This window comes from Leptonotus elevatus, chromosome 21 (genome assembly GCF_054856555.1).
Source record: "Leptonotus elevatus isolate MCC_2025b chromosome 21, RoL_Lele_1.0, whole genome shotgun sequence".
NCBI lineage: Eukaryota > Metazoa > Chordata > Actinopteri > Syngnathiformes > Syngnathidae > Leptonotus > Leptonotus elevatus.
The window spans coordinates 13,894,159-13,920,997 of NC_141259.1; the positions used below are offsets into that span (position 1 = coordinate 13,894,159).

General features: G+C 43.5%; 3 protein-coding genes across 4 annotated transcripts; all 3 read right to left on the minus strand.

Annotated features, from left to right (window-relative positions):
* Positions 1-3,001: 3,001 nt before the first annotated feature.
* Positions 3,002-13,952, minus strand: ezh2 (enhancer of zeste 2 polycomb repressive complex 2 subunit). 2 transcript variants are annotated; one of them, XM_086066507.1, is made up of 20 exons: positions 13,614-13,952; positions 12,688-12,811; positions 12,465-12,593; positions 12,096-12,215; positions 11,172-11,292; positions 10,934-11,098; positions 10,746-10,851; positions 9,092-9,255; positions 8,917-9,014; positions 7,687-7,921; positions 7,437-7,603; positions 6,803-6,938; positions 6,022-6,147; positions 5,758-5,936; positions 5,517-5,612; positions 5,361-5,442; positions 5,155-5,235; positions 5,005-5,089; positions 4,116-4,149; positions 3,002-3,621 (listed from the first exon to the last, which is right to left on the minus strand). In XM_086066507.1, exons 2-20 carry the CDS (start codon positions 12,802-12,804, stop codon positions 3,583-3,585), a joined length of 2,280 nt encoding a protein of 759 aa, XP_085922633.1. In that variant the 5' UTR covers positions 12,805-12,811; positions 13,614-13,952; the 3' UTR covers positions 3,002-3,582. The 2 variants fall into 2 exon arrangements, with proteins under 2 accessions (XP_085922633.1, XP_085922634.1); XM_086066508.1 differs by lacking the exon at positions 4,116-4,149.
* A 540-nt stretch (positions 13,953-14,492) lies between these two features.
* LOC147156039 (NACHT, LRR and PYD domains-containing protein 1b allele 3-like) lies at positions 14,493-18,134 on the minus strand. The gene is made up of 3 exons (XM_086065901.1): positions 18,122-18,134; positions 16,860-17,572; positions 14,493-15,828 (listed from the first exon to the last, which is right to left on the minus strand). Exons 2-3 carry the CDS (start codon positions 17,533-17,535, stop codon positions 14,939-14,941), a joined length of 1,566 nt encoding a protein of 521 aa, XP_085922027.1. The 5' UTR covers positions 17,536-17,572; positions 18,122-18,134; the 3' UTR covers positions 14,493-14,938.
* A 556-nt stretch (positions 18,135-18,690) lies between these two features.
* On the minus strand, positions 18,691-26,082 carry LOC147156040 (ATP-binding cassette sub-family F member 2). The gene is made up of 15 exons (XM_086065900.1): positions 25,922-26,082; positions 25,647-25,859; positions 24,991-25,173; positions 24,742-24,913; positions 24,490-24,585; positions 24,298-24,400; positions 21,547-21,642; positions 21,356-21,475; positions 21,159-21,248; positions 20,964-21,074; positions 20,290-20,352; positions 20,066-20,194; positions 19,795-19,998; positions 19,018-19,139; positions 18,691-18,921 (listed from the first exon to the last, which is right to left on the minus strand). Exons 1-14 carry the CDS (start codon positions 26,058-26,060, stop codon positions 19,020-19,022), a joined length of 1,839 nt encoding a protein of 612 aa, XP_085922026.1. The 5' UTR covers positions 26,061-26,082; the 3' UTR covers positions 18,691-18,921; positions 19,018-19,019.
* Between the last annotated feature and the right edge of the window lie 757 nt (positions 26,083-26,839).

Here is a 26,839-nt window from a genome sequence, read left to right on the forward strand (position 1 = left end):
TATAGTCAGGCATTTACAAAAAAATTTTTTTTTAGAATGTTTTAAGGTTTTTTGAAGACCATGTATAAGGCATTTTTGAAACGACAATAAGTTTTGTTTTTTTTTACCAAAAAAAAAAAGACCAGTAAGGTGTGTGTGTGTGTTTTTTAATGACAATGTATATTGTAAGGCATTTAAAAAAAAAAAACTTAAATTTATTTAAATTAAAGCTTTACTGTCATTTACAAAAAAGCCTTACTTTTTATGCCATGGTCACTTTAAAAAAATAAAATCTTTAGAAAAGTTACAATGTTTGAGACATTTATTTAAAAAAAAAACCATGTATAGTAAGGTATCTTTTTTAAGATGACCATGCATTCACAAAAAAATATTTTTAGAATGTTTAAGGTTTTTTGTTTTTCGAAAAAGCATGTATAATAAGGCATTTTTGAAACGACCATAGGTTTTGTTTTTTTAACCAAAAAAAAAAAAAGACCAGTAAGGTGTGTGTGTTTTTTAATGACAATGTATATTGTAAGGCATTTAAAAAAAAAGATTTCTTAAATTTATTTAAATTAAAGCTTTACTGTCATTTACAAAAAAAAAGCCTTACTTTTTATGCCATGGTCACTTTAAAAAAATAAAATCTTTAGAAAAGTTACAATGTTTGAGACATTTATTAAAAAAACAAAACATGTATAGTAAGGTATCTTTTTTAAGATGACCATGTATAGTCAGGCATTTACAAAAAAAATTTTTTTTAGAATGTTTTAAGGTTTTTTGAAGACCATGTATAAGGCATTTTTGAAACGACCATAAGTTTTGTTTTTTTAACCAAAAAAAAAAGACCAGTAAGGTGTGTGTGTGTGTTTTTTAATGACAATGTATATTGTAAGACATTTAAAAAAAATAAATCTTAAATTTATTTAAATTAAAGCTTTACTGTCATTTACAAAAAAGCCTTACTTTTTATGCCATGGCCACTTTAAAAAAAATAATAATTCTTTAAAAAAATTACAATGTATATTAAAAAATAAAAAAAAGCCATGCATATATAGTAAGGCATCTTTTTTAAGATGACCATGTATAGTCAGGCATTCACAAAAAAATATTTTTAGAATGTTTAAGGTTTTTTGTTTTTCGAAAAAGCATGTATAATAAGGCATTTTTGAAACGACCATAGGTTTTGTTTTTTTAACCAAAAAAAAAAAAGACCAGTAAGGTTTGTGTTTTTTTAATGACAATGTATATTGTAAGGCATTTAAAAAAAAGATTTCTTAAATTTATTTAAATAAAAGCTTTAGTCATTTACAAAAAAAAAAGCCTTACTTTTTATGCCATGGTCACTTTAAAAAAATAAAATCTTTAGAAAAGTTACAATGTTTGAGACATTTATTAAAAAAAAAAACATGTATAGTAAGGTATCTTTTTTAAGATGACCATGTAGTCAGGCATTTACAAAAAAATATTTTTTTAGAATGTTTAAGGTTCTTTGAAGACCATGTATAAGGCATTTTTGAAACGACCATAAGTTTTGTTTTTTTAACCAAAAAAAAAAAAAGACCAGTAAGGTGTGTGTGTGTGTGTTTTTTAATGACAATGTATATTGTAAGGCATTTTAAAAATAAAAAAAATCTTAAATTTATTTAAATTAAAGCTTTACTGTCATTTACAAAAAAGCCTTACTTTTTATGCCATGGCCACTTTAATTTTTTTTTTAATAATTCTTGAAAAAAATTACAATGTATATTAAGACATTTAAAAAAAAAAAGCCATGCATATATAGTAAGGCATCTTTTTTAAGATGACCATGTATAGTCAGGCATTTACAAAAAAATATTTTTAGAATGTTTAAGGTTTTTTGTTTTTCGAAAAAGCATGTGTATAATAAGGCATTTTTGAAACGACCATAAGTTTTGTTTTTTTAACCCCCCAAAAAAAGACCAGTAAGGTGTGTTTTTTTTTAATGACAATGTATATTTGTAAGGCATTAAAAAAACAAAACGTACATTTATTTAAATTAAAGCTTTACTGTAATTAAAAAAAAAAGAAAGCCTTACAGGTATACACGGACATTTTTTCCCCCTTTTAAATAAACGCTTTACTGTTTTTTTTGTTGTTTTTTTTATAAATCAGTTTTACTATACATGGTGGTCATAAAACTCAATTACACAGGTCTAATGATTCCATGTCAGCAAAGGCAGTTTGTATGCTCATTGTTCTTAAAAAAAATTAGAAAAAAAAATACACTTTTAGAGAGTTTATTGTGCAGCCATAAAAACTAAAACAGTGTAAAAGTCAGCACCATTTTTTTCCCACGTTGAGTGGCAAAATAAAAGTAAATAGTCCAAAGTGGAGGCTGAGTGCTTGCTGCTTTGTTGAACGCAAACACGCGCAGCACCTTTGATTTGTAAACATGAGGCGTTATCTCAGCGGACTGTGACATAATAACAAACTTTCTTCTTTTCTTTTTTAAGCGCCAGAGAAGAAGCTGCGCAGAGCCAGCTGATGATTGACTTTGTTTTGTTGACAGCAGGAAGCGGATCAGGAAGCCAAGCGGTATCACATTGTGGTAGCGCCGCCGCCAACATTCACGTCAAGAAAAAAACCAAACAAACAAACAAAAAAAAGCGTCAAACGAGTTTCAGATTCTGTGGCAGTGAGTTCAAAGCAACACATTTTTTGGACGTGTGATAGCAAAGCCCAGCACGGCATTTATTCTATTTCCCACTTGTTCAATTCTCCACGTATCGGAGCTACTAGTAACTGCTCATGTGCTTTTGTCCTAGTAAAGTACTACTACTTCCACTTTTGTCTTACTAGTACACAATTAAACCTTAATGGCAGAGGTGGCAAATCCAGGTCCAGAAAGTAAAAACCCTGCCACAGTTTGGCTTTAGCCCCTGATGCTAGCTAGCTAGCTAGCTAGCTCCCATGGTGCTAGGTTATCTGCTCGGGAGCTAGCTAGCTAGCTAGCATCAGGGGCTAAAGCCAAACTGTGGCAAGGTTTTTACTTTCTGGACCTGGATTTGCCACCTCTGCTTAACTATTGCACTGTACTAGTAACAACTGGGCTCAACTACTAAGCATGCATGACATACTAGTAATCTCCTTATCAAGAATATGGATTAGATTCTGAAAGCTGCTTTCGGGAAAGTTTTCATGTCATTTGGTTTCATTAAATAAGGGGGGGGGGGGATGTTTGGCATCACCAGATGTCAGCATCAAGAAATTATTTTCTGGCCAAAAGATGTAAAAAAGTTGCTGAGGTGTTGACGACACGATTGAGGAGGAAATCTTATGCCCGCAGTTTGAACGCAGCCCAAGTCGCGTGCGCGCAAACAACGGAAGCCTGCTGGTGCCAACTTTGGTCCCTGAAGGTTCGAGTGCGACGCGCTCGTTTGTCTTGTGGCGCCACAAAACGCAAACTTACAAAAACAGGAGAAATATTTGTTTTGCCTTGAACAGAACAAAAAGAGGCTTCCTGATAAATTTTTTTTGGGGGGGGGGGGGCACACACACACGCTGACGGTTGTCCTGAAGGTAGTTGGCGTGTGCGAGGCTCGACGACGTGAACGTCGTCAGGCTAATTCCATCTCGCGCTCAATGCCGACGTACTTGAGAGCGTCCGCTTGACTGTACCTGTAAGACCAAACGCAAAAAATCACGACCTTGAGTAAGTAGAAGTGTCAACATTTTACATTTATTAATTTAAAGTTCCCCATTTTTTTTTTTTTTTTTTTTTTTTTTTACGCACAATTAATGACCGCCCCCTTTACTTGGAAAGCCTGCACTGGGGAAAATCCAGTTGCCACGCAACAGACGCGCCCACGTCAACATTTTGCAGTAATAAATGTAATAATAATGCATATATTTGTGGAGACTGGAGTCAAGTTGTATTTTACAATTTAAAAAATGTGCAGAGCGGTCAGCAATGTCTTAAAAATGCAATTATGCCATCTAGTGGCAGAAAAATGACCTCAACACAAATCAATATCACACTCAGGTTTTTACAGTACAGTACATCTTTTTAACTCATTCACTCGCAGCCATTTTGACTGTTTTAGTGGATTTTGACTGATTTCAGAAGGCCTCCAGAATATTCAGTTCTATTGCTAAAAAAACAAGGAACCTACCAAAAGAAAGATTAAAGTCTCTTCTTGACTGTACCTGTAAGACCAAATGCAAAAAATCACGACCTTGAGTAAGTAGAAGTGAAAAAAAAGCAAGCGACAGCCCAAAAAAAAGTATATTTCTATCTGTTTCCATTTGAGGAATTGAGGGTTTTTTCAACATGGCCCCGGGTTGATCTCTTTTGCTCTGCTGCCACCTGTTGGTCGTTTGTGTAATAACTACCATTTCTTCAACCGTTCTTTGCAGTTGAGAGGCTGCGTCAAAGCCTTCTGCATGCTCTAGCATAAAAAAAACGCATAAATACGTCTTTGGGACACTTAAAACATTTGAACTAGAACGTATTTATACGTTTTTTTAGAAGCAAATGAGTTATTTCTATTAGTTAAAAACTGTTTTTGCCACTTTTGCTAAGAGTATGAAATCCTATACTTTTTTAAAAATCTTTCTTTTTTTATTATAAAAGATTAAAAAATTTGGGGCGTCAGGTGATTATTTTTTTTAATTGTAATTAATCGCATGACTTCAATAGTTAATCACAAATTCTAAACGCGTTCTAAATGTACGATCATTTTTTTCCTAGGTTTTCATACTCTTGTTAACAAAAGTGGAAAAAATTGTTAAACTAACCAAAATAGTTCAAATGACTTTTTGACGTCTATAGCCGTCAATGGCAGTGAATGAGTTAATTATGATTTTTTTTTAAAATTAACGCCCGACAAACGTGGTTTTAACATTTTCTTTGGTTTGAAATGATTCGCCACCTACACTTGCTCGTAACTCAAATTTGGGCTCGCAACACAAAACAAAAAAAGAAAGAAGAAAAAAAAAGCAAGCGACAGCCCAAGTTGGGGCCCTCGTAACTTGGGGCCCTCGCAACTTGCACTCGCGTACCTGTAATCGAAGAAGAGCTCCTCCCCCGTCTGAATGGCGCACTTGGCGAAGATGCCGATCCTGTGGTCGCCGTTCACCATCATCACTGAGGAGAACGCGCGGCAAAACTCGTCGATTCATTTGCTCGTCGTTGCCGGCGCGCCGTCTCACCTTTGGCGTAGCAGTTGGGGTTGACCGAGTGGTTGGCGAATCGGATCTTGTTGCCTTTGCGGGTGGCGTCCACCACAAAGTCTGACGGGGATCGCGAACGCAAAAAAAAAAAGAAAAGAAAAGAAGCACAACAGACCGACCACGTCAGTTAAGAGAAGCGAGCCGGCCGGGACGCGGCGGCGGCGTGCGTCACGTGACTTTGTTACCGTTGTTGAGGTTGAAGAGGAAACTGCACATGTATTTGTCGTACACTTTGCCTCGGCGGTCCGCTTCGTCCTGAGAGATGATCTGCAAAGGGCGAGTGTTAGCGCATTAGCATTAGCATTAGCATTAGCGCTGCACGCTCCGACGGGCGCTCTCACCTCGCCGCAGTATTCCGAGATGAACTCGTTCTTCTGGACCGGCTCCTTGATGAAGATGCCCCAACCCGCCACGTCGGACGGCGCCAGCAGGAGGTGCTAGACGCAAAAAAGGAGGACGCCAGATAAGAGCGCGAATGGCGACCTCGAGTGCCTTGATACGAGATGCTTATTGGGCCAAATTTCACAATACGACAGAAGCCGCAAAATGGCCGACTGGCAATGGAGTGGCGCGGGGGGTCACCTTCTTGGCGCCCCTCTGTATGGAGCAGTTCTTGCAGGAGACGTTCTTGCGGTCCCAGTGCTCGGCGGCGCCGCAGGTCAGGCAGAGGTCGGGGTCGCACTCCCTGACGGCCAAGTAGCACGGACACTGCTTGGTGTTGCACTGAGCTTTGCAGCGGCAGCCCGGGAAACGGTTCTGGCCTGCAAGCAAAAAGCCGCCGGCGTCATCCGACGCACTCATTTCGAACCCGCGACGCGGTCGTGTGATTTTTTTTGTTGCTCTCACACTCGGAGCTGCACTGGCAGAATTTCTCGCAGAAGTTCTGGGCGGTGACGCACGGGCAAGACGAGTCGCAGGGCTGCCTGGGGTGGTCGCACGGCTGGTAGTTGTACACGTGATTGGACGAGCCATCTGCGGGGGGGGCGGGGTCAGACAGAGCTCATCAGTAAGGGTGGGTTATAAAAAAAATGGAATAACCGATAGAATCGATTTTCCTTTTCAAGCCCGATATTGATTCATAAATGCATGAACTGATTATTTTAATATTTGTTATAAGATTTAAAAAAATTGTATCTTACTGTTTTTTTTATTTGACTGTTCACATGAATTTAAAAGTATTTCCTTACATTTATGAGACTTGACTTATTGTACTTCAAGACAATTCAGAAATTTTTGAATTATGAAAAAATGTTCACCTCATGCTTGCGGAACACGTAAGTGATTATAACACGTGTTACTTTTATTAACAAACTAAATAATTAAACCAGTTATTGCCTCTGCACAATTTAATATGGAATTTAATGTATCTTTAAGAGGAACTGATGTTATATAAATAATTAATCAATATCAGTAAAGTGAATCGAATCGGGGGAAATTGAATCGTATTGAATCAGGAAAAAATTGGAAGCAAACTGATCGAAGTGAATCGAATCGGATTTTTTTTTTTTTAATTGAATCAGAATGAACTCTTGTGAATCGAAATTGAATCGATTGAAGAAATTACAATCGGTACCCAGCCCTACTCGTCAACCATCTTGCGATTTCGGCACGCGTGCCGAACTCTGACCTTTCTTCAGCTGGATTTTCCGACAGTGCGTGGCCCAAAGTCGGTGCTTCCTCTTCTTCTTCCTGGGGGGCGTGTCCTCGTCCTCGGCGGGGGCGCGTGAGATGATGCTCGACTCTTTCACCCGGAACTCGTACACCTGACAAAATGTCCGCCGTCAACGGATGCCGTGGAACGGTGCAAAAAGTGGACGCAAGGAAGGAAAATAGTGTGTGTGTGTGTGTGTGTGTGTGTGTGTGTGTGTGTGTGTGTGTGTGTGTGTGTGAGACGGTTCTTGCAGAAATCCCCAAGTTTAGACTTTTTTTAGAGCATTATGAGAATTTTTTTTAAACCAACTCCCCTACGACTCGAGGACCTTCACGCCCAAATCCTTTTTTTTTTTTTTTTTGCCACAAGCCTGCTACGTCTTCCAAGCAGCAGGAAAACTTTCACTTTCAAGCCAATTCTTGTTCAAATAACATTTATCCATTTCATAGAAACGCATCCACACTATTCTGACTAACGACATCAACTTTCAGACTTGGGAAAATAAAGTTTTCGACCCGGGATGAAAACATTTAAGGCCTAAAATGGACTGAATTTTCAACCTTTTCAGACTCGGAACCCTGCCGTGCGCGCGCGCGCGCTTGCGGCTCACCTGTCGGCACGTCTTGGTTCCGATGAGTCTGGCGATGGCGCAGTAGTTGTCGTAGTACGTCCCGATGAGAACGCGGAAGAGCGACGCGTCGGCGCCGCTCCACTCCAGCGCTTCGGCGGGGAGCTTCAGCTTCAGCTTGACGGGCGTCTGACAGCGAGAGTTGCACTCTGCAAACGCACGCGACAGCAGGCTGGCACTCAAAAGGGTCGTTGGGTTCCGACCCCCCCCGCGCGGAAAGTTTGAAAGTCACCTGAGCTGCTGCCGCTGTCGTCGTCGTCCTTCTTGTCGTCGTCGTCGTCGTCATCGTCTCTGCCGCCCTCGCGCTCGCTGTCCGTGTCTTTGGCCTCCGATGAGACGGCGGTGGGCGTTCCGGGCCGGCTGTTAGTCAGACGTCCGCGGCGTCGCCCCGTCGCGCGCTTGGTTGGCGTTTTGGGGCGCTCCTCCGCCTCCGCCGCCGCCACCTCGCATTCGCTCACCACGCCGTCCTGAGTTAGTTTTGCAAACAAAATGTAGTTTCAGTTGGTTTTCATTTTATAAAAAGCATTTTTGTTTTTAGATTACTTTGCTAACTCTTTTTTTTTTTTTGGGGTTAACTAAAATAACCCGGGTCAAATTATCTCGACAACAATATGAATACGAGTTAAGCAGCAAAATCAGTTTTTATCAATATCAGAAGGCGGCCATTTTGCCACGTGCTGTCGACTGAAGATGACATCACAGTTGCTCAGGTAACAACCGATCACAGCTCAGCTTCAGGAAACAGGTGAGCTGTGATTGGTCATTGCCTGAGCAACTGTGATGTCATCTTCAGTGGCAAAATGGCCGCCCCCCTGAGATGGATAAAACAGCTGGATTTTGTTGCGTAACTCTTATTCCACAAATTAAATATTCATCAGGATTGTCATGTTTAGACTACTGAGGTCACATATAACATATTATTGTCAAGAAATGTTTAAGGTTGTTTTCCCCTGCAAACTTTTAGCTAATTTTCCAATAAATATGTTTTTTCTTCTCCTGACTGCATTCCGTGTGCTTCACATGATCAAAAATCTTGGCAGTAGTCAGTTAGCATTAGCGCTAGCGTTACAATAACAAACAAGCTTTGAAACATTTTTTTCCCGGCATTAACATGCAAATAAGTACATAATTGTTCAAGTAAATGTGAAAATGTCCAAACAAGCACAATTATGTACATAATTCTTGATAAAGTAATGGAATAAAAATAAGAGGATAAATCTAAGTATACGGATAGCGGGTCGTTATCACCACTGGTGAGTGACAACCCCGGATGTCCAAATATGGTCATTTTCTAACTAGCGCTCACTTCCTACTTCATCTGCTCCGTTTCCTTTGATTTGATTCGAGACTCGATGAATGAAGCCTGTTCTGCTAAAAAAAAAAGAAGCTTCGGCGCAGAATGGAGCCGTCGGCCCCGAAGGTCAAAGTTCACACAGATTCATTTCAGTGTCGGCGTGTTCACCTGCAGCAGGGTCATGTAACAATCCAGGCCGCAGGGTTTGCCGTCCTCCAGGTTCTCCAGGTTCTTGCGTTTGTACGTGTTGGGCGTGGCGTGGAACGCTGGAGGAGGAGACAAAGCGTGAGCGCGGCCAATGAGATTTGGCGGCACGGGAACGGAAGGCGGGGCAGACACTCACGGTGGAGGAAGCAGTCGTATTTGAAGCAGCGTCGGCAGAAGAGCGTGTGGAAGGAGTGCAGGCTCTGCTCGCGCTGCACCGAGCGGGCGTTGGGACCGTCGATGTTGGGCGTGCATTCGGGAGGCAGGGCGCCCGGAAGCTGCTGCTGGGTCAGCTCCTTGTACCTGACGCACACAAACAAAATCACCTGGCGGGACAATACGGGAGATCTTCATGATCAATCAGGGTTGCTCGATCAATTGTGGTTGGAGCTTCTTTTCTTTTTTTTGGAGGCGCTTGGAAAGATCTGAAGGATTAACTTCACAAGTCTTTGGATTTGTTTTGTTTTTTTTAATTAGAAGAATACAGACTTCAAGATAAAAAGGCAGAATCTTATAAGAAAAGCAAGCCTCCATATATTTTTTTAATTACCCCCACAAAAAAAAATAAAAAAATAAAAATAAAAATAAATATATATATATATATGAATAAAGTCCTATTTTTCACATTTTAAAGAAATATCTGGACCTAGAAATTAGAAGAACATAAAATTTTGTTGGGGAAAAATACCAATATATAATGCATAAATAAATATATATTGCCTGAAATTAGCCCCTCCCCAATTCCCTTTCAATGGGTGTCACCGCTATTAAAATTATCTGCTTTGAATGACAAGTCCATAGTATGACTTTATCACACAAAAAAATATCATGAAGTATACAAGGTTATTGTATAAATTTATGTGTCAACAAAACCATTCTTACTTGTTTACAACTGCTGTTAAGCATGAACATTTTCTTTTATATATTTTCATCTTACTAGTTATTTTCACAATTCTTGGGACTTACTGGGCTAACATGGGACTTTGGGGATTGTATTTTGCGGCGTGTCATGTGTGTTAAGACAAAAACAAAATCCTTGGATGTTGATGAGTCGATGCTGACTTCCTGTTAGCATTTGAACGGGATCCTCCCTTCACTGTTAGCATTAGCGCTAGGCTAGCGATGTTTAAAAACAAAGCATGTGTTTGTATTTAAATATAGAGTGGAAGTAATTATTTACGTTGTGGGTTTAGTTTTACAGTTAACTCCAACTGCGGTGTCATCAAGCAGCTTAAGGACAACAGAATAACCACAATAAAATACGCTACACACTTGCTAGTTGCTAATGCCACGCAAGCAAAATGGTGCATTCAGGGTACTTTCGCAGTGTTGGAAACTTTGGTTTTCTTTGATTTTTAAATGATTTATTTTGGCCGATCTTTGAAGGCCAGTAATTGGACGATTATAATCGGCAGCCGATTAATCAGTCGGACCCGAGTTTTAAGTTGTTGTTTTTAAGTTTAAAGTAAGATTAAAAGTCAAATTGACTAAGAAGATAGTCACAATTGTACAAAGTTGTACTTAAGGGGAAATTCATATTCAAACAACATTTGAGTTGTTAAGATAAAAAGTGTTAACCTGAGAGGAATACGGTATTTTTTTCTAGAAGACAATATTTAAATTCCTTCATTTGACTGGTTTTGTTCCAGCAGTAGCAATAACAGACCACTAGATGGCAGTGCAATTTTGAAAACTCCTTCCTGCTCCCGCTCATTGATTGACTTTCAAGCCTGGCAAGGGAAAGGCGAGCACTTTAACTTTTGATTGTGTACGGCGACTGCGAACGTTCATACTTCTCTTTCAGCTCCTCAGTGGAACCTTTGTCAGGAAACATGGCCGAGATGGCTTCAAAGATTTTGTCCGACGGAAACTTCTTGCCGCAGTCGTCGCCGGCTCGACCTGCACCGCGCGCACACACACACACGCGCGCGAAGTTCGGACATTTTGCCGCAGCGCTACTTTGAATGACACCGGTCCTCACCCTCGTTGACGCGCGCGTCGTGCGCGTGCTCCTGCGCGTCGCAGCCGCCGTCCACCTTCTCCATCTTGAAGTCGTGCTCTTCCTCCTCCTCTTCCTCGTTGTCGCTGTACTGCGCCAGCGAGCCGACCAACTCCACGAAGATCTCGTCGTTGATGAAACCGCACTCTGCGAAGCGCGCGGCCGCTCGTCAACCTTCCCGCTGCCCGAGCCGCGCGTCGGGGGAGCGGGTTTTGCTCACCTCTGTCTCCGTGGACTTTCCCGTCGTAGTTCTTGATGAGCTCCTCGATGAACGTGCCGTCCTGGTCCAGGATCTCGTCTCCCATGTAGGGAATGTTGTAGAGCACCGTCTCATCCTCCACCTGACACACAAGGTACACTTTTTTTATTTGGAGGTAACGACGCAATCAATGAGCGCATGTCCGGAACTTTCCGCCCGACTCGTAATATTGATGATGTCACACTCTGCTTAAGCCTCATTGGTTGCTTGTTATGACCTTTCGCCAGCAATCCGTCAAGAATACATTTTCGCTACTAGCAAAAAGTTGGTGCTGTCGGACGTATGCGCACTTCAAACTTAATTGTGAACATTTGAACGTCTCGCTGCTCAGTCCAACAGAATTTGACGAACAATTTGCTGTTCTACTTGAAAGGCTAATTTTATATCATTAAAAAAAAAAAAAATTATTATATAAAAGGACTTTTATGCCTTTCTGTAACGCTTCCAATCTCCATTATGAAAAGGATTGTTTAAACACCTGTTGTGGATTTTGTCCAGATCCTTGTTGTCTAAAAGCAAAAGTGATTTTTTTTAATACAGAAAATCAAATTAAGCTCACTCGGAAATCTAATCCAATCATGTAATTGGTATCTGCTATAAAAAAAAGGTATAAAAAAATAAGTTTTTAAATAAAATATTATACATGTTTACTTGGTTTGACCCTCTGCTATCACGCTGGGATCATCTTATTAAAAAAAATGGGAAGAAAAAGATATTTAAAACGCGCAACGCATTACTGAGGTATTGGATCGGGTCTCGATATCACTCAAAAACCACGTGACTTGAACTTGGGCGCAAAAAGATGCGATCGCCCCCGCGCCTATCAAAATCCCAAAGTTTTCACGAGTGTGTGCGTTCGGATTCATTCGAATGCGTTTTGCCGACCATGAAGTTCTGCTGCAGAGGCGACCACGAGTACATGACGGGGATGGAGGCCACGGCGTTGAGGGTCTTCAGTGGGATGACCTGGCGGGGGAACTCGGAGAAGCCGCTGTCCACCGTGCACTGTGGAGCAAAGAGGAAGTGCAACTTGAGGACAATAACCACCAAGATGTCACACCCGAGCGACAAAAGGGTCATGCATTTTTACTGCCCCCAATTAGACTAATGGTCCTATTTATAAAAAAAAAAAAGGGGGGGGGGGGTGGACATTTTGGGATGTTTTCTTATTGAATCCAATTCATAGATGAATCGAAAAGTAATCATCGGTGACAGCCATTTAGTCCCAACATTAGGAAATGGTCTGCGTCTGACCTCTCGCGTGCCCCTGAGCGAGCCGACAGACGTCATGATGTGGACGGGCTCGATGCGCCGCGTCTTCCACTCCTGGTTCAGGATGTCGGTGCGCTCCAGGATCTTCTGCCGGTTGCTGTTGAACATGCTCTGTGAAAAGATCGGGCGAGAACATCCGTGGATAAAGACGAGGGGGCGCAACACGCCGCTCCTGGCCACGCCGTTCAATTTGAGGTGCACGAACCTTGACCTCGTCGGCCCGCCTGAAGCGCTTGAGCTGGCGCAGCCTCATGTACTCAGACTTGACTCTCCTCTTCCAGCGGGCGGGACCTTTCTCGGAACGCTTGCCAGTCAGCACCATGGTCACGCTGCGGACAGTCACAAACGAGCTTTCGGTTTGTCATCTGATGTGAATGTAACTGTCGCAGTCGGGTTTCGCGGAAACATTCTGATCTGTAAGTCAACCATGAGACACAGTCTATGCGGTCACGCCCACGCGTCGTCTACTTCCTGACTGTAAAGTTTCAAATGCGAGCCAAGGAATTTCCCTCAATGTCCGCGTTAATAGGTTAACAGGAAATACAGCAGCAACACGACTCATGGCTTGAATATAAAAGCTGTCGAGTTGGTTGATGTTTGTAGAAATGCATCAGATTTGAGAGTAACAACTCCTGAACAAGACCATACCTACCTAAATTGTTTATGGACAACAAATACTATGAACGTGCTCTCATCGGCACGCCAGGTTATAATAAGACATTAATTATAGAGCACTGATCGCGTCTATTGTATCCATGTACTTTTGCTTGCACCATAGCACGTCGTATGCTATACGCACAACGTTGCCCTATTTCCACTTGAATTGAGTTGAAGTTGTGACTCTGAGGGCAAAGGGCGCATATGGTTGGATCAACGAATACATACACGTGTCGTCACCTGCGACTAACAGGTTGCTGGCAATGCGCAACATGAACCGATGTTCCCAAGTTTTGCCTTTTTGAGATGGAACAACAGCAGCAACTCCCGACGGAACAGGAGAAGCCCACTTGGACGAGCTGGCTAGCTACACGCTAGCTAGTTGTTGGCAAGTTCCCAAACACACCCCCCCCAAAAAAAACGCTCCAGTCGAGAGTCGAAACGCGAGTCCGACTGGAGACCGCTCGGCCTTGCCTGTGTGCGGGGCTCCGTCGTCATTCAAGACCGCGCTGCAAACTCGGCGGCCGAGTCGTCCTTTTGTGTGGCGAGCAGCTGCCTAGCACCGCGTTAGCTCGGCGGCTAGTGAAGTTAGCCGAGGAGGAGGAAGAAGCGTTTGACTTTGGCGGGACAAAAACTCTTCGCTTCAAACACGTCCCGCCTATTATCGCCCAAAATTTGATTCGACACCGCGGCTTGTAGTTTCCACTCGACAGAGACGAGACAAATCCAAACCGGCTCTCGAGCGTCGCTGTCGAGTCTCTGTGTAGACCATTGATGTCTTTCTCTTCTTCCACTACCGCAGCGGCGGATTCAAGAGGCGCCAAACGTTTTGGCCAATCGCAGACATCGACATTAGGAGAGCCTAGTGCCGTGTGACACGATAGGCCGTTTGTCTCAGGGTGCCAGCCAATGGGAGCTCACAACCGGCAGGGGGCCTGCGGCGGGGGACATGTGGACGGGTTCCCTTTGTTCCTTCGGAGACAGGAAGGAAAGAAAGCGAGAAGGAAAGCTCATTTGGTAAACTTTTAAAAACAACGCTTCGCTTATTACTTGAAGTCTGTGGCTTCGACACCCGTCATATTCAACAATAATGATTGCCTCCCCGATCATCAAACGATATTATATGTGGGTCGCCAAGTTTATCTAACCCCGCCCCCAGGAGACACTCATTGGCTGTTTTAATGATGCGTTCGTGTGTACAGGACATGTCCATACTGTATCCGTCAACGTTCATATGAACAGATACTGCAGTGCTCAGTCATTTTTTTCACACACACACACACACACACACACACACGCCCCTCATTTATGTATTTATTTCATTCTTTTAAAAAAGAAATTAAAGTGGGCAGAAAGAAGTAAAACTTATAACATCAACTCTAGTAGCTATTTTTCCCAAATAGCACCAGCATCACGTTTAGAATCTGTGTATCAGTTCTTTCAATTTTCAATTGGCTGTTAAAAAAAAAAAAAAAACCTACAAATTGTTTTATTTAATATTTTTACTTCAACACAAAAGCACGTTAGATTTTTCATAATTTAAAGTAAATTTTTTTTAAACACCTTAGTTTAAAAAATATTTTTTTTTAAATAACCTAAACATAACACATGTAAAGATGTACAGTACTTATAGATGAAATACTTGTTAGTAAAATCATAATAATCTAGTTAATAATCATTGTTGCGCAGAAAAAAACCCCCACTTAAAAACATCCTTGGTGTACAACAGTGCCATTTTTGTCATTGATACGGGCTAATGTCGGCCATCTTTCGGGTGGTCTGCCTTGCGATGTCTTTGTTCACACCAAGCAGAGATTATTTGCGTTGTAGGGGTCCTCCTCACGAAAAAACCTAACCATCATCTCACAAGCGGCTTCACCTTGGTTCGTGACTGTCTCGAGGAGGAGACGCGCCATGTCACTTTTTATACTTATGCTTTGCAACGCCGTTCTGTCAGGATCGCCCAAAACACGGGCCTGAAACAGGCGGTCCACCAGCATCTTTAAGACCGGCATCGATACCCGCCGGATGAACTCGGACCAAATATTTTTCAGATCTTCAACAAGGGATCCACACTTCCGCTGCGCCGCTTTCACCAAAGAAACCCTAGCGCTCCAGACCTCGTTGATGTCGTTAAATTCCCTCAGTGCCAGGTGGATGGCGTCCAAATTGCCATAATCAAATATTTGGAACGAAGGATTGTAGTTGTGAGACATACGGTAAAAAGTCGCCCGGTCTGGTTGAATGAAAATTGTTTCCGAATTCGTCCTGCTGGTCAATGCGTACAGCTGCTGCGGTACCAGCAAGCAGTCCGAGATGGTGTCGATGAACCTCTCATTACCGTTGTTTCTTGCCCTCTGGCGCCGCATCTGATCCTGCACTACGTTCTCCGGGAGTAAAAACACTTGGATGCACGGCACCCCGGGATTAACGGAGATCTCCACCAGAGCTCGGATGGGGCCGAGAGGCGCTTCCTCGCTTCTCATGAGCCCAAAAGCGGAGCAGCCCGAGATGTTGACGATGACGTGGGTGTTGGTGGTGTCCTCGGGGGTGATCACCTCCAGGCCCGCGCCGCTCATGTGGGCCACAGACAAGTGGTGTCGCACCTCGGCCGCCGACAAGATCTCGCAGTGCGGAAGGTAAAGTTGCCGCACTGTCAGACGCTCGCACTGGATGTCGAAGAGCGGGCCTGCGTTTAGAAAACCGTTGGAACATTTCAAATTTCATTTTATTTGAAGACTACTATGCACTTTGTCCTCGCTAGTAAGTCAAATTAGTTCACTAGTAGAACAACTGTTCCTTACTAAGCGTACCCTACAAAGCACCTTGATCGCAGTGGTTCTGAATTGTTGTACTAGTGAGGACAAAGATTGTACGTTGTATGTGGACCTTCCACTCTAAAAACAGTTGGGTCAAAATTGGACTGACAAGGTTTTGGGTTATTCACTTAACCCCAAAGGTTGGGTCACAATGAGTAACCCACAAAATAACCCACAAAAATTGGTTACTTATTAAAGTTGGGTCAGCATTTATAATCCACAAACCAACCCAATTTTCGTTGTTGGGTTGTTTTGTGTTATTCATGGACTTTCACTCTAAAAACAGTTGTGTCAAAAAGAATCCAAGTTGGGTCAAAGATGCATCGTTTTGGGTTATTCACTTTGACTGAACTTTTTGGGTTGTATGAATAACCCACAAGGACATACAATGAATTATTTTGTGGAATATTTATTTACATGTGTACCTACACTCTAAAGTCAGTTGGGTCACACACACACACACACACACACAAAAAGGGTCAAAAAGGATCCAACACAACTTTTTGGGTTAGTCCTTTAAGCCAAGAAGTTGGGTCCAAAAAAAAAAAAGTGGAAAATAGTTGGGTAAAAAAAATCTCAATTTGGGCAAAAAATGGACCGATGCACTACACTTGGGTCAATTTGACCCAAGTTTCTCAAATTGTTGGTGTTATCTTTTTCTTTTCAAACAGACCCATTTTTGGGGGGTTATTTTATGTAAAACGGTTAACAACCTAATTTTTGTTGTTTTGTAATAACATTTTTGGGGGTTTGTTTTGTGCAAAACAACCCAATAAGTTGGGCCAAAATGACCCAAGTAGTGGGTGGGTCAATTTTTTACCCAAATTGGGTTATTTTTTTAACCCAACTGTTTTTAGTGTCAAATGGATTTGAACGATCTGGAATAAGTATCTTTCCCTACCTGCGGGCTCCTTGCAGTGGCTTTGCAGGAGGTCCATGTCCCAGGTGACCACACTGTAACGCACGTCCCCGACCCCGTCCACATCGAAGACCAGGCCCGTGGCCGTGCACTGGTAGCGGCCGGCCCGGAAACATTGCAAGTGGTACGTTTCTTTGGGTCCCCCCAAGGTGATGTCCGGCGTGAAGTGCTCAAAGTCGGGCCATGCCCTCCGGTCCGAGTAGCGGATGTGAGGATGTGCCGGGACGGTGTAGGTGGACGGCTGCTGCCGCTCGGTCGGGTGCACCCCCACGTGTGTGATGGTCGTGGGAGGAGGCCCGGTGAGGACACCTGAGGTCGTGGCAGGAATTCCAGGCAGAGTCAAGACCGCGTCGTCTGGCTGGTTGTTGGCTTCTGAGGGCCGAAAGCTGAAGTTGACGACGCGCAACACCAGAGCTTTAAACACTTTTGACAACCAGCTGAAAAATGAACTTTTTCTTTTTGTTTTGATTTGGCCTGAACCCATTTTGGTGGTGGCCGAATTGTGGGCTCGTTGGTTCAAAATAACCGCCGTCACAGCGGGCATTGAAGGAAATTCCTTCTGTGCAACTCTTCGCTGTCGTCTCTCTGACTTCAGGCGCTCCCGCAAAGACGGCCGGATTTTGTCCTCCATTTTTGGTGTTGATGTGATGGTCGACATCTCAGCCCCACCAGGACGTTTGCTCCTCTTCTTCAGCCTGAAACAGAAAGCAGCTCAAAACAGAAAGCAGCTCATGACTTATGTCCCCCAAACAACACACAATTATGATATGTATCAAGGAAGCAGTTAAAAAAAAGGGTGGCGAATCGGCCTGTGTATATAGAATGAACTAATGCAAATCAATAAAGAGAGAGAACATTTTGATAAGAGAAACCGGACGAATTCAACTCCAAAGCCCCATTTAATGCTGAACTTAAAAAAACGTTGACATATAAAGGGCGGATATAATTTCCGTAATCAATGTTGACATTTGATCGGACTCCATTTTGTCCATCGATCCATTTTCGAGACCAAGGTGAGCTGGACTGGCGCCAGTGGCAGACCGGTCGCCAGCCAGCTGTCCATACAAAACAAACAAGCAAGCATTCACACTCACATACTGTGGAGGAAAACGTCCGGAGCGAAAAGCAGTTGTGGGGAAAAACGTTTACGCGTTCTGCTCGTGCGCAAGCATGTCGTAAAATAGCAGTAGTAGGTAAGCGTGATAGCAAGATTTAGATGCTAAAAACGACGCTGTTGAACTTACCTGTGGCGAGGCATCTAATTAGTCGACTTATGGAAAAATAAGTGAGGTGTGCGCGCGCCATGCATGCTTTTTATCACCTCTACCCAAAACCAGTCTTGGATTAATGCTAAGATAACAGCTGTCACATCTCTGAGGAGATAAACCTTAGTCGCTTCATCTTAACTTTTCAGAGAATTATTTTATCTACATGCGCAATCAAATGTCACCACCGGATTCTTTCGCAAACAAATGTCACCGGATTATTTCGCAAACAAATATCACCGGATTCTTGCGCGACTTGTCACGTACACTGACTTTTTCTGAGACGTAGGTGTGGTTGACGCGTTTGGATTGACTTGAATAGCTCAAAGCTGGAATGGTTTCTGTCAAACGCAGAAAATGGGTAGATAACATTTTTTAGATTTCTCTTTTTAATTCGAGTGAAGAGAGCAATTTCAAACTGAAATGGTTGACTTGGATTTTTCCTAATTCCGAATTGACAATCTAGCATCATTTTGTTTCTATTTGTCACGTTTACCTTGATGGCACTTATCCCGAAAAAAGAAAAAAAGACAAGCCACTGTCCAGAATGCAGTTTTTTTTTTTCCCATGTTGTGTTTATTCAGATGAACCTTTATTGCATTACACTGTTAAATAAGGTAGACTTTCTGCGTTTACAATGAAAGAAATAGTCAACTTTTGAATGCGACGTGAAAGCCGCTGAACGGAACATTCGGTGGTGGCGGAAGAAAGTTAAAAACTCACGACGACGACAGCGCAACGCGGAGCGCTGCGAGTGACTCGGCCAATGGGAGTGCAGCCTGCGGAGAAGGGGCGGGACAAGAGGCTATGGTCAAGAGCATGGAAAGAAATGCGGCGACGGCGCGCGAAAGCCGGCGACGCAACGGGCGGCTCACGTTTAAATGTCATGCGCTTGCTGCTTTTCGATCTTGGATTTCAAGTGCTCCTTGTAGGCCAGGATGTCCCGCTTCCACTTGGTGATGGTCTGCTTCTCGCACACCCAGATTTCCTGGGCCACCTGCAACCACAAGAGCAGTGCATGGGCAAAAAGACAAGACGGGACAAAAGCGAAACAAAAAAACAACAACAAAACTGTTGTATTTTTAATGGTGGAGCTATATTCAAGGGAAATGTCACAAAATGGCCACATGGAAGCGGTTTTGTAAATGTAGCAGGATCAATTACAGATGACGTGTACATTTCATAACAATGATTTACATTTTCTGCACTGTCCATTGAAATAATGTTTTTTTCTGTTATTCCAATAAAGGGATGGTAAAGTTGTTTTATTTTTATTATTAAATAATGTACTCCACAAAGCTAATACAAGTACAATTTAAAAATGCACTTGTTTAATTAAATTTTAGTCTATTTTCTTAAAATATATATTCTAATTCTATCATTAAATACATTTTAAAAATGCAAGTACAATTCACAAATACAGCAAAATTGTAATGCATTTTGTTTTCGGTATAACTAACATGCTCTTGAAAAGGCATTTGAAGCGCTGCAGATGTGCACCAGCGCCATCTGGAGGGCGGGAGGCCCGTCACACGCACCTGCTGGATAAGCCTTTTGTTTTCGGTATAACTAACATGCTCTTGAAAAGGCATTTGAAGCGCTGCAGATGTGCACCAGCGCCATCTGGAGGGCGGGAGGCCCGTCACACGCACCTGCTGGATAAGCCTGAAGTCGTGGCTGACGAGCATGACGCCGCCGTCAAACTCGTTGATGGCCTCGGCCAGCGCGTCGATGGTCTCGATGTCCAAGTGATTGGTGGGCTCGTCCAGGAAGAGCATGTGCGGGTTCTGCCAGGCCAGCCAGGCGAAGCACACGCGGCACTTCTGCCCGTCCGACAGGTTGCGGATGGGGCTCACCTGAGGGGGAGATTTCCGATCAGTCGGCGCGGCGGCTGGCCATAATCGCCACTGTCGCGATTCGCACCTGCTGCTTTCCCGTCAGCCCGTAGCGGCCGATGATCTTCCGCATCTCCTCCTTTTCCTTGATCTCGGTGAAGCACTTCATCATGTACTCCAGGGGGGACAGGTCCAGTTCCAGCTGCTCAGTCAGGTGCTAATAACCACAACCGCAAAGACACAAATTTGACCACACTGCTGGCAGGACGAGAAAGCCCCGCCGGCCCCCCCGTGCGAGCGTCTTGCGCTTACCTGGTGATACCTGCCGATCTTGACGTGAGAATGTTTGCGGATCATGCCGTCTGTGGGAAGCAGCTGCAAACAAAAAAAAACGCATTTATAATTCCCCCCCCAAATGCTCTCGTTTCTAGATTAGTAAAAGCACTAACCGCTCAAATAAAAAACAATGCACACCTTATTTATTTATTTTTATAAATAAAGGGATTCAAAAAATCTACTTCCCACAATTATTGTTGCAAAGGAGACGTTACCACATTTAATGTATAATATAAAATAAAATTGTTCCTTGATTTGCAAAGGCGATGTTCACGTTCAGTGTGACCACACTTAATGTATAATAAAACCATTTTAAAATAGCAACACAATGCAAATTGTATCCGACAATGTTAATAAAAGAAAAATTTGAAGCCACCAGATTTTATTTAATTTCTTAAATAAAAAAAACTCTTATGTTGTTGTTCATGTGTTAAACATCAACAAAACACAATAATTCAAAATAGATTTTCACAATAATATTTGAGTTTTTTTAACAGAGGGGAAAAAAAAAAACAAGGCCAGCAAAATAAATGCATTCCTTTTTTACTTCCCCGTTTGATTTTTAAAAAGTCAGCAATGATACTTTTGGTAAATAAATAAGCGCCTGTGTGTTTGTGACCTTTTGTGACCTTTGGAGCGGAAGGCCTTACCTCTCCCATGAGCAGCTTGAGCAGGGTGGACTTGCCGGCACCGTTGGGCCCCACCAGCGCCACGCGGGTGTCCAAGTCGATACCGAACTCCAGATTCTTGTAAATGTGCGGCTGCGCGGCGAGCAGCGAACGAACAGCGTGAGAGAGCGGCCGAACGACAAAGTGGCGGCGGCGAGTTCAAAGTGCGTTCCTCACCGTGTCGTCGCTGTACTTGAAGCTCACGTTCTGAACCATGATAACAGGAGGAGGGATCTTCCCACAGGGAGGAAAATAAAATGACAGCGTCTGCACAAAGATTACAAAAAAAAAATAAAAAATAAAGTGAAATACAACCGAGGTGTACTTGGGCTGTGATTCTGTGATGTAGCATTTAGCAGAGTCACTCGTGCTACCTTGTCATTGACAACTTTTTCAGTCAGGCCAGAGGCCACCATCTTCTGCAGCGTCTTCTCTTTGCTCTGCGCCTGTCGGGCCAGCTTGGCGGAGCCGTGGCCGAACCGGGCGATGTAGTTCTGAGGAAGTAGGACTCGGTTCATTCAAGTGCAACTTTGCCAAAAAAGCGGAAAACAAAATGGACTTTTACCTTCATGTGTGTAATCTGGTCCTGTTCCCAGTTGAAGCGCTTCATCTGGTTCTCCTCAAGCTCCTCTCTGGTCTTCACGTACTGGTCGTAGTTACCCTGAAAGCACCACAGATAACATATTAGGCATTCAGTTTTTTTTTTTTGTTCCCATAAACTCTCATTCCCAATTTCAAGAAAGAAAAAATTGCACATTTCCGTCAGGCTACTGAAAATGATTAAAATGCCGAGCATAAAATAAACTAGTAAGTGAGGTCATTATCAGTATTCTGTGTCTCTAAATCAAACTAGACACATCTTGATACACTTTATCACTTTGAATAAATATAATATGTGCACCAACTGAGTACAAAATAGCATTGAAGCGGATTTCACATCGCTTTATCTCCAGCAAAAAGTAGGCTTATCTTAAAATAAGGCACTTCCTGTTTTCTCTAAAAATGTAAAGTGCCAAACACAATATTATAGCAGAACAAAGTTATACCGTACCAAAAATTAAAAAAATACATATATCAGAAAAATAGCAGGTCTGCAAGTGGAGGGAGAGTGCTGCAGATGAGGTTCTGACCAAAACGGATCAGAATATTACGCCAGTCCTAAAAGCTCGACACTGGCTCCCAGTCAACTGTAGCATAGATTAGAAAATTCTGTTAAGTCTTGAAATCACGGAATGGTTTAGGTTTAAGAAAAATTCATGGCGCTGGTAGGGTTCTGGGGTCAGCAGGCTCGGGTCAATTAGTGGAAGGCCAGAGTTCAACGCAAACATGGTGAGGCGGCATTTAGTAGCTACGCTGCACACAAATGGAATAAGCTGTCAACAGAAGTGAAGTCAGCCCAAAGTGTGGATGCTTTCAAGTCTAGGTTAAAAACGTATGATTAACTCTTTGACTGCCATAAACGTTATAAAACGTTTAGCATAAACCTAGGGAAGGGCGCCGAGGACGTTAAAAGACGTCCCCTATGTTTTTTTTTTTTTTTTCAAAAACGGGTGCAGGAAAGCCTTGGGCAGCTGTGCTGAAAGTATCAGGCAGATCTGATTAGTCAAAGACTCGTTTTGGCCCCTAGAGGGCAGCGATGACTCTCTTTGCACAAGGTTGGATGGGCCGCCCACCGTGGGCGTCAGTAGAAGACGTGAGGCGGAGCTAGAGTGTTGAGGAGACATGGCTGAATAAGCCCACAATGGCTGCCCAAGCAACCGGTTGCAAGCAGCTCACGCTTGAGCATTTTTTTCAAAGACGGAAAGCATCAATCAATACTAAAAAGCGCATTGATGTCAACGATGATGATGACAACGAGCTCTACGCCAAAGTTGGAAGCTTTGGCGTGACTGTTATGAACACGTAGTAAGCCTCACCGGTAAGCGCGGCTAGCGCTGCTAAGGCCGGAAAACGCGCACAATAGCCGGCCGGGTACTTCTACACAATCGGACATTCGATCGGGCGATGGAGAGTTGGCATCGACCAATGCAGATTGATGATGATGATGAGGAGGACTCCGAGCTCTACGCCAAAGTTGGAAGCTTTGGCGTGACTGTTATGAACACGTAGTAAGCCTCACCGGCTTAGCGCGGCTAGCGCTGCTAAGGCCGGAAAACGCGGAGCTGCACAAGCGGACATTCGATCGGACAATGAAGAGTACCCCGAGTCCAATGCATATTCATCGGAGGAGCGGGTACAGTCTGATCACGGAGAAGACACTGTTTCTGGACTACGATGCCACCATGAATGGAGTGGATAAAATGGATCAGAACATCTCCTACCACCCGGTATAGCAACTGAAGGACACGGGGAAGCGAGACGTAACACCACCGTAACGTAACCGTAGCATGATCCTGATATTAGACTTGACACACACTGCAGTATATACTTGCTATTCCCCGGAAAAAAACGGCCGGCAAGAAAGTGGCGCACGCGAAGAGGCAATCTGTTGTGCAAATGCTGTTGCGTCTCTTTGCACGCAGGGGAGTGCTTCACAAAAAGAAAAACTGTCGTTGAAACATCCACATATTTGTAAATAGCACCACAGTTGCACACATTTGTAAATAGTTTGCCAAATTGTTGTCAAATTGTTACACTGTTGAATGTAAATAAACGTATTTTGCTATCAAAAAACACTTTTTCATTCTTGGTGGTAGTGTTTTATAGAAGTAAAGCACTATTTAGGTGTTTGTGGCATCATTCATGGACAAAAAGAAGTGTCAAATTCACTAGAATGCATGAAATAATATCGTTTCACTAAAAGCTTGATTTCTCCGTATTTTGGTCCAACACAGGCGAAATTGGGTCAAACTAACCATTTTCTATTGTTGATTACTAAAGAACGGAATAAGGTAGAAACAAACTCTTTTTTTCTGATGAAAGATGAAAGTCCAATCTTTCATTTGGTAGTACGTGTGTTTCCATAGTCCAAACAGAACATTTTCTGTGGACCTTGAAAATCAGTCAAAATGCTTAAATCGGCTGGCACTGGCGGCATCCCTTTTCTGAAAACGTCTGGCAGTCAAAGAGTTAAGGTCTTCTAAAGCATTTACCAAATTTTTTTTGGGGAAACTACTTTTTTGTCCTTTTCTTTGCTTGTAAATGCCTTGTCAATCATGTTCTACACATGCTAATTAGTCACGCAATATTTCTATTGTGTTTCCAAAGATTTACAGAAAACTATTTGTCATTCAGTATTCAAGGACCTGAAAAATCCATCTTCATATTTCATGAGAACCACAACTTTTTTTTTCATGGTCTTTGTTGCCCATCTTACCGTGTAGTACTTGAGATTCCTCTGATGCAGGTGGATGATGTTGGTGCACACGCCGTTCAGGAAGTCTTGTGAGTGCGAGATGAGCACCAGGATGCGCCTGAATCTGACGACGGCCAAGAAGTTTAAGTATCAGTTTCGCAGTGCGAGCACGAGTGCCTGCCATCTTCCCAAAAGGGTCGGCGCGCGACTTACGATTTGAGCTCCTCCTCCAACCACACGCACGCGTCCAGGTCCAAGTGGTTGGTGGGCTCGTCCAGCAGCAACATGAAGGGTTTGATGAAGAGGGCTCTGCCACGCGCACAGAATTGAGACGCGCCTTGAAGACTTGCACTTGATTGTTTACAGTTAAGACTTACGGATTGTTTTGTTTTATAGTTAAAACAATACAAAATTAACAATAAACAGTAATGAGAAACGATTTGGCAATTCTGGATGTGTTGCTACCTGGCGAGGGCGACGCGCATCCTCCAACCTCCACTGAAGTCCTTCATCTTCTTCTGCTGCATGGCGGCACTGAAGCCCAAACCGTGGAGGATCCGCGAGGCTCGCACCTCCGCCTTGTCGGCGTCCAGCTCCTCCAGACGCTCGTACAGCTCCATCAGCTTCTCGCACTCGGCTGAGGGAAGACGCGGGAGTCAAAAGCCATTTTTTAAATGTACTCAATTGTGAGGATGACCGGCGGCGTCCACGTACAGTCTTCATGCGCCAGCCGCTCGGCCTCCTTCTCCAGCATGATCCTCTGCTCGTCCACTTCCATGACGCAATGCAGCGCCGTCTTCTCGCTGGGCGACATCTCCCTGGTCAAATGGTAGATATCGATGTGCTCCGGAATGGGGACTTCGCGGTGCCCGATGGCCGACAGCAACATGGACTTCCCTGGAAGACAAAATGAAGAAACAGACGCAGGATTTTACTAGCGTGGTCTTGTCAGAGGTGGCAAATCCAGGTCCGGAAAGTAAAAACCCTGCCACAGTTTGGCTTTAGGCCCCTGATGCTAGCTAGTTTGCTAGCTAGCTCCTTAGCAGGTAAACGAGCACCATGGGAGCTAGCTAGTGAGCTAGTTAGCTAGCATCTGGGGGTAAAGCCAAACTCTGGCAGGGTTTTTAACTTTCTGGACCTGGATTTGCCAACTCCGGGTCTTGTAAATCCTTAGCGACCGAAACGTGCCGTGAATGACCCGCCCCCCCACAAAAAGCGATGGACTGACTAACAAATGTAAATAAATAAATAAAAACAAATAACATTTGTATTTATTTTTTAAACGGCGATTAACTAACTAAAAAAAATTGTAAAAAATAAAGTACATTATGTTCATGTTTAAGATTTTGGACGGATTTGCAGAAACTCACCTGTGCCATTGAGGCCGATGAGGCCGTAGCGCCGGCCCGAGTTGAGCTCCAGGCTGGTGTCCACCAGCAGCTCTTGGCCGTGAAAGGTGAGCGACAGACTGCTGATGTGCACGTCTGTGCTGTTCGGGTGTGAGGCCAGCACGCCCGTGACGGCGCGTGCCTCGGTCTTGGCCAGCTCAAACTCATCCAGCTCCTTGGTCAAACTTTCCACGCCTGCGTGACAAACCGTCAGGATGTTTCAACAGTCCGCAAATGCCGGCTGTACAATTTCTTACCGTTATAGACGGCTCCGTTGGGCTGACTCTCCACTTGGTCGCCCTCGCCGTTGATCTCGTCGGGCTTCTTGGTGCGCTGCCGGGCCTTTGCGGCCTCCTTTTTCTTCGCCGCCTTCTTTTTGGCTAAATCTGAAGGCATGGCTGTTCTGATTTGCTGTGGGCTGCTCTGCCAAAACAACACATCAAATATCAAACATCAAATTCAAATTTTGACCCCTATTGTCTTTGCATTAAGAGTCATCACCTTCTAAACACTAGTCTCAGGTAAATTACGCTAAAAAATCACTGCAATAGTCTTTTCTACAATCGATCACATAATGCGGGTCTCGTGTAAATCAGTTCATTTTAGGAATTTCACGCACATCCCTGTTGTCAAGGAAACGTCACCATATCGTCATTTGGAGGCTTTAAGGCACAAAAAAAAAGTGAAAACATGTCTAAATTGGCAATGGTAATGAACAGGCCGATTTTCAGAAGGCTTTCGTTAAAAAAAAAAACCATACACAAAAACGTAGGCTTCATGTCCCACGTTGTTCTCTCAATGCTAGCCCATGTAGCCGGGTTAGCTTAGCATTAGTCGACTAACGGTGACCGGCGTCACCAGAAAATGGAATTTCTCGAGCGGGTTAGCTCGTGGCAACTGAGCTGATGCCGTTATGTCGGGACTTTGGTGAGGAAATCGCTCCTAACGCTACGACTGTTGGCCCAGAAGCTAAGCTAAAGCTAACCGCCATAGAAAGGCCTGTAGCAGCGTGATGACGCAAGGCCCGTGAACCGGCACCAAAGAAAACGACTTCGGTGCTTAGCCTCAGTTTTCCGACTTCCGACCACCTCGCTTGCCTCCAAGGACACAACTTTACATTAGTCGTGTAGGCAGCTGTTGTGAAGCGCCTGCCGGGTGTGTTTTCTTACCTTATT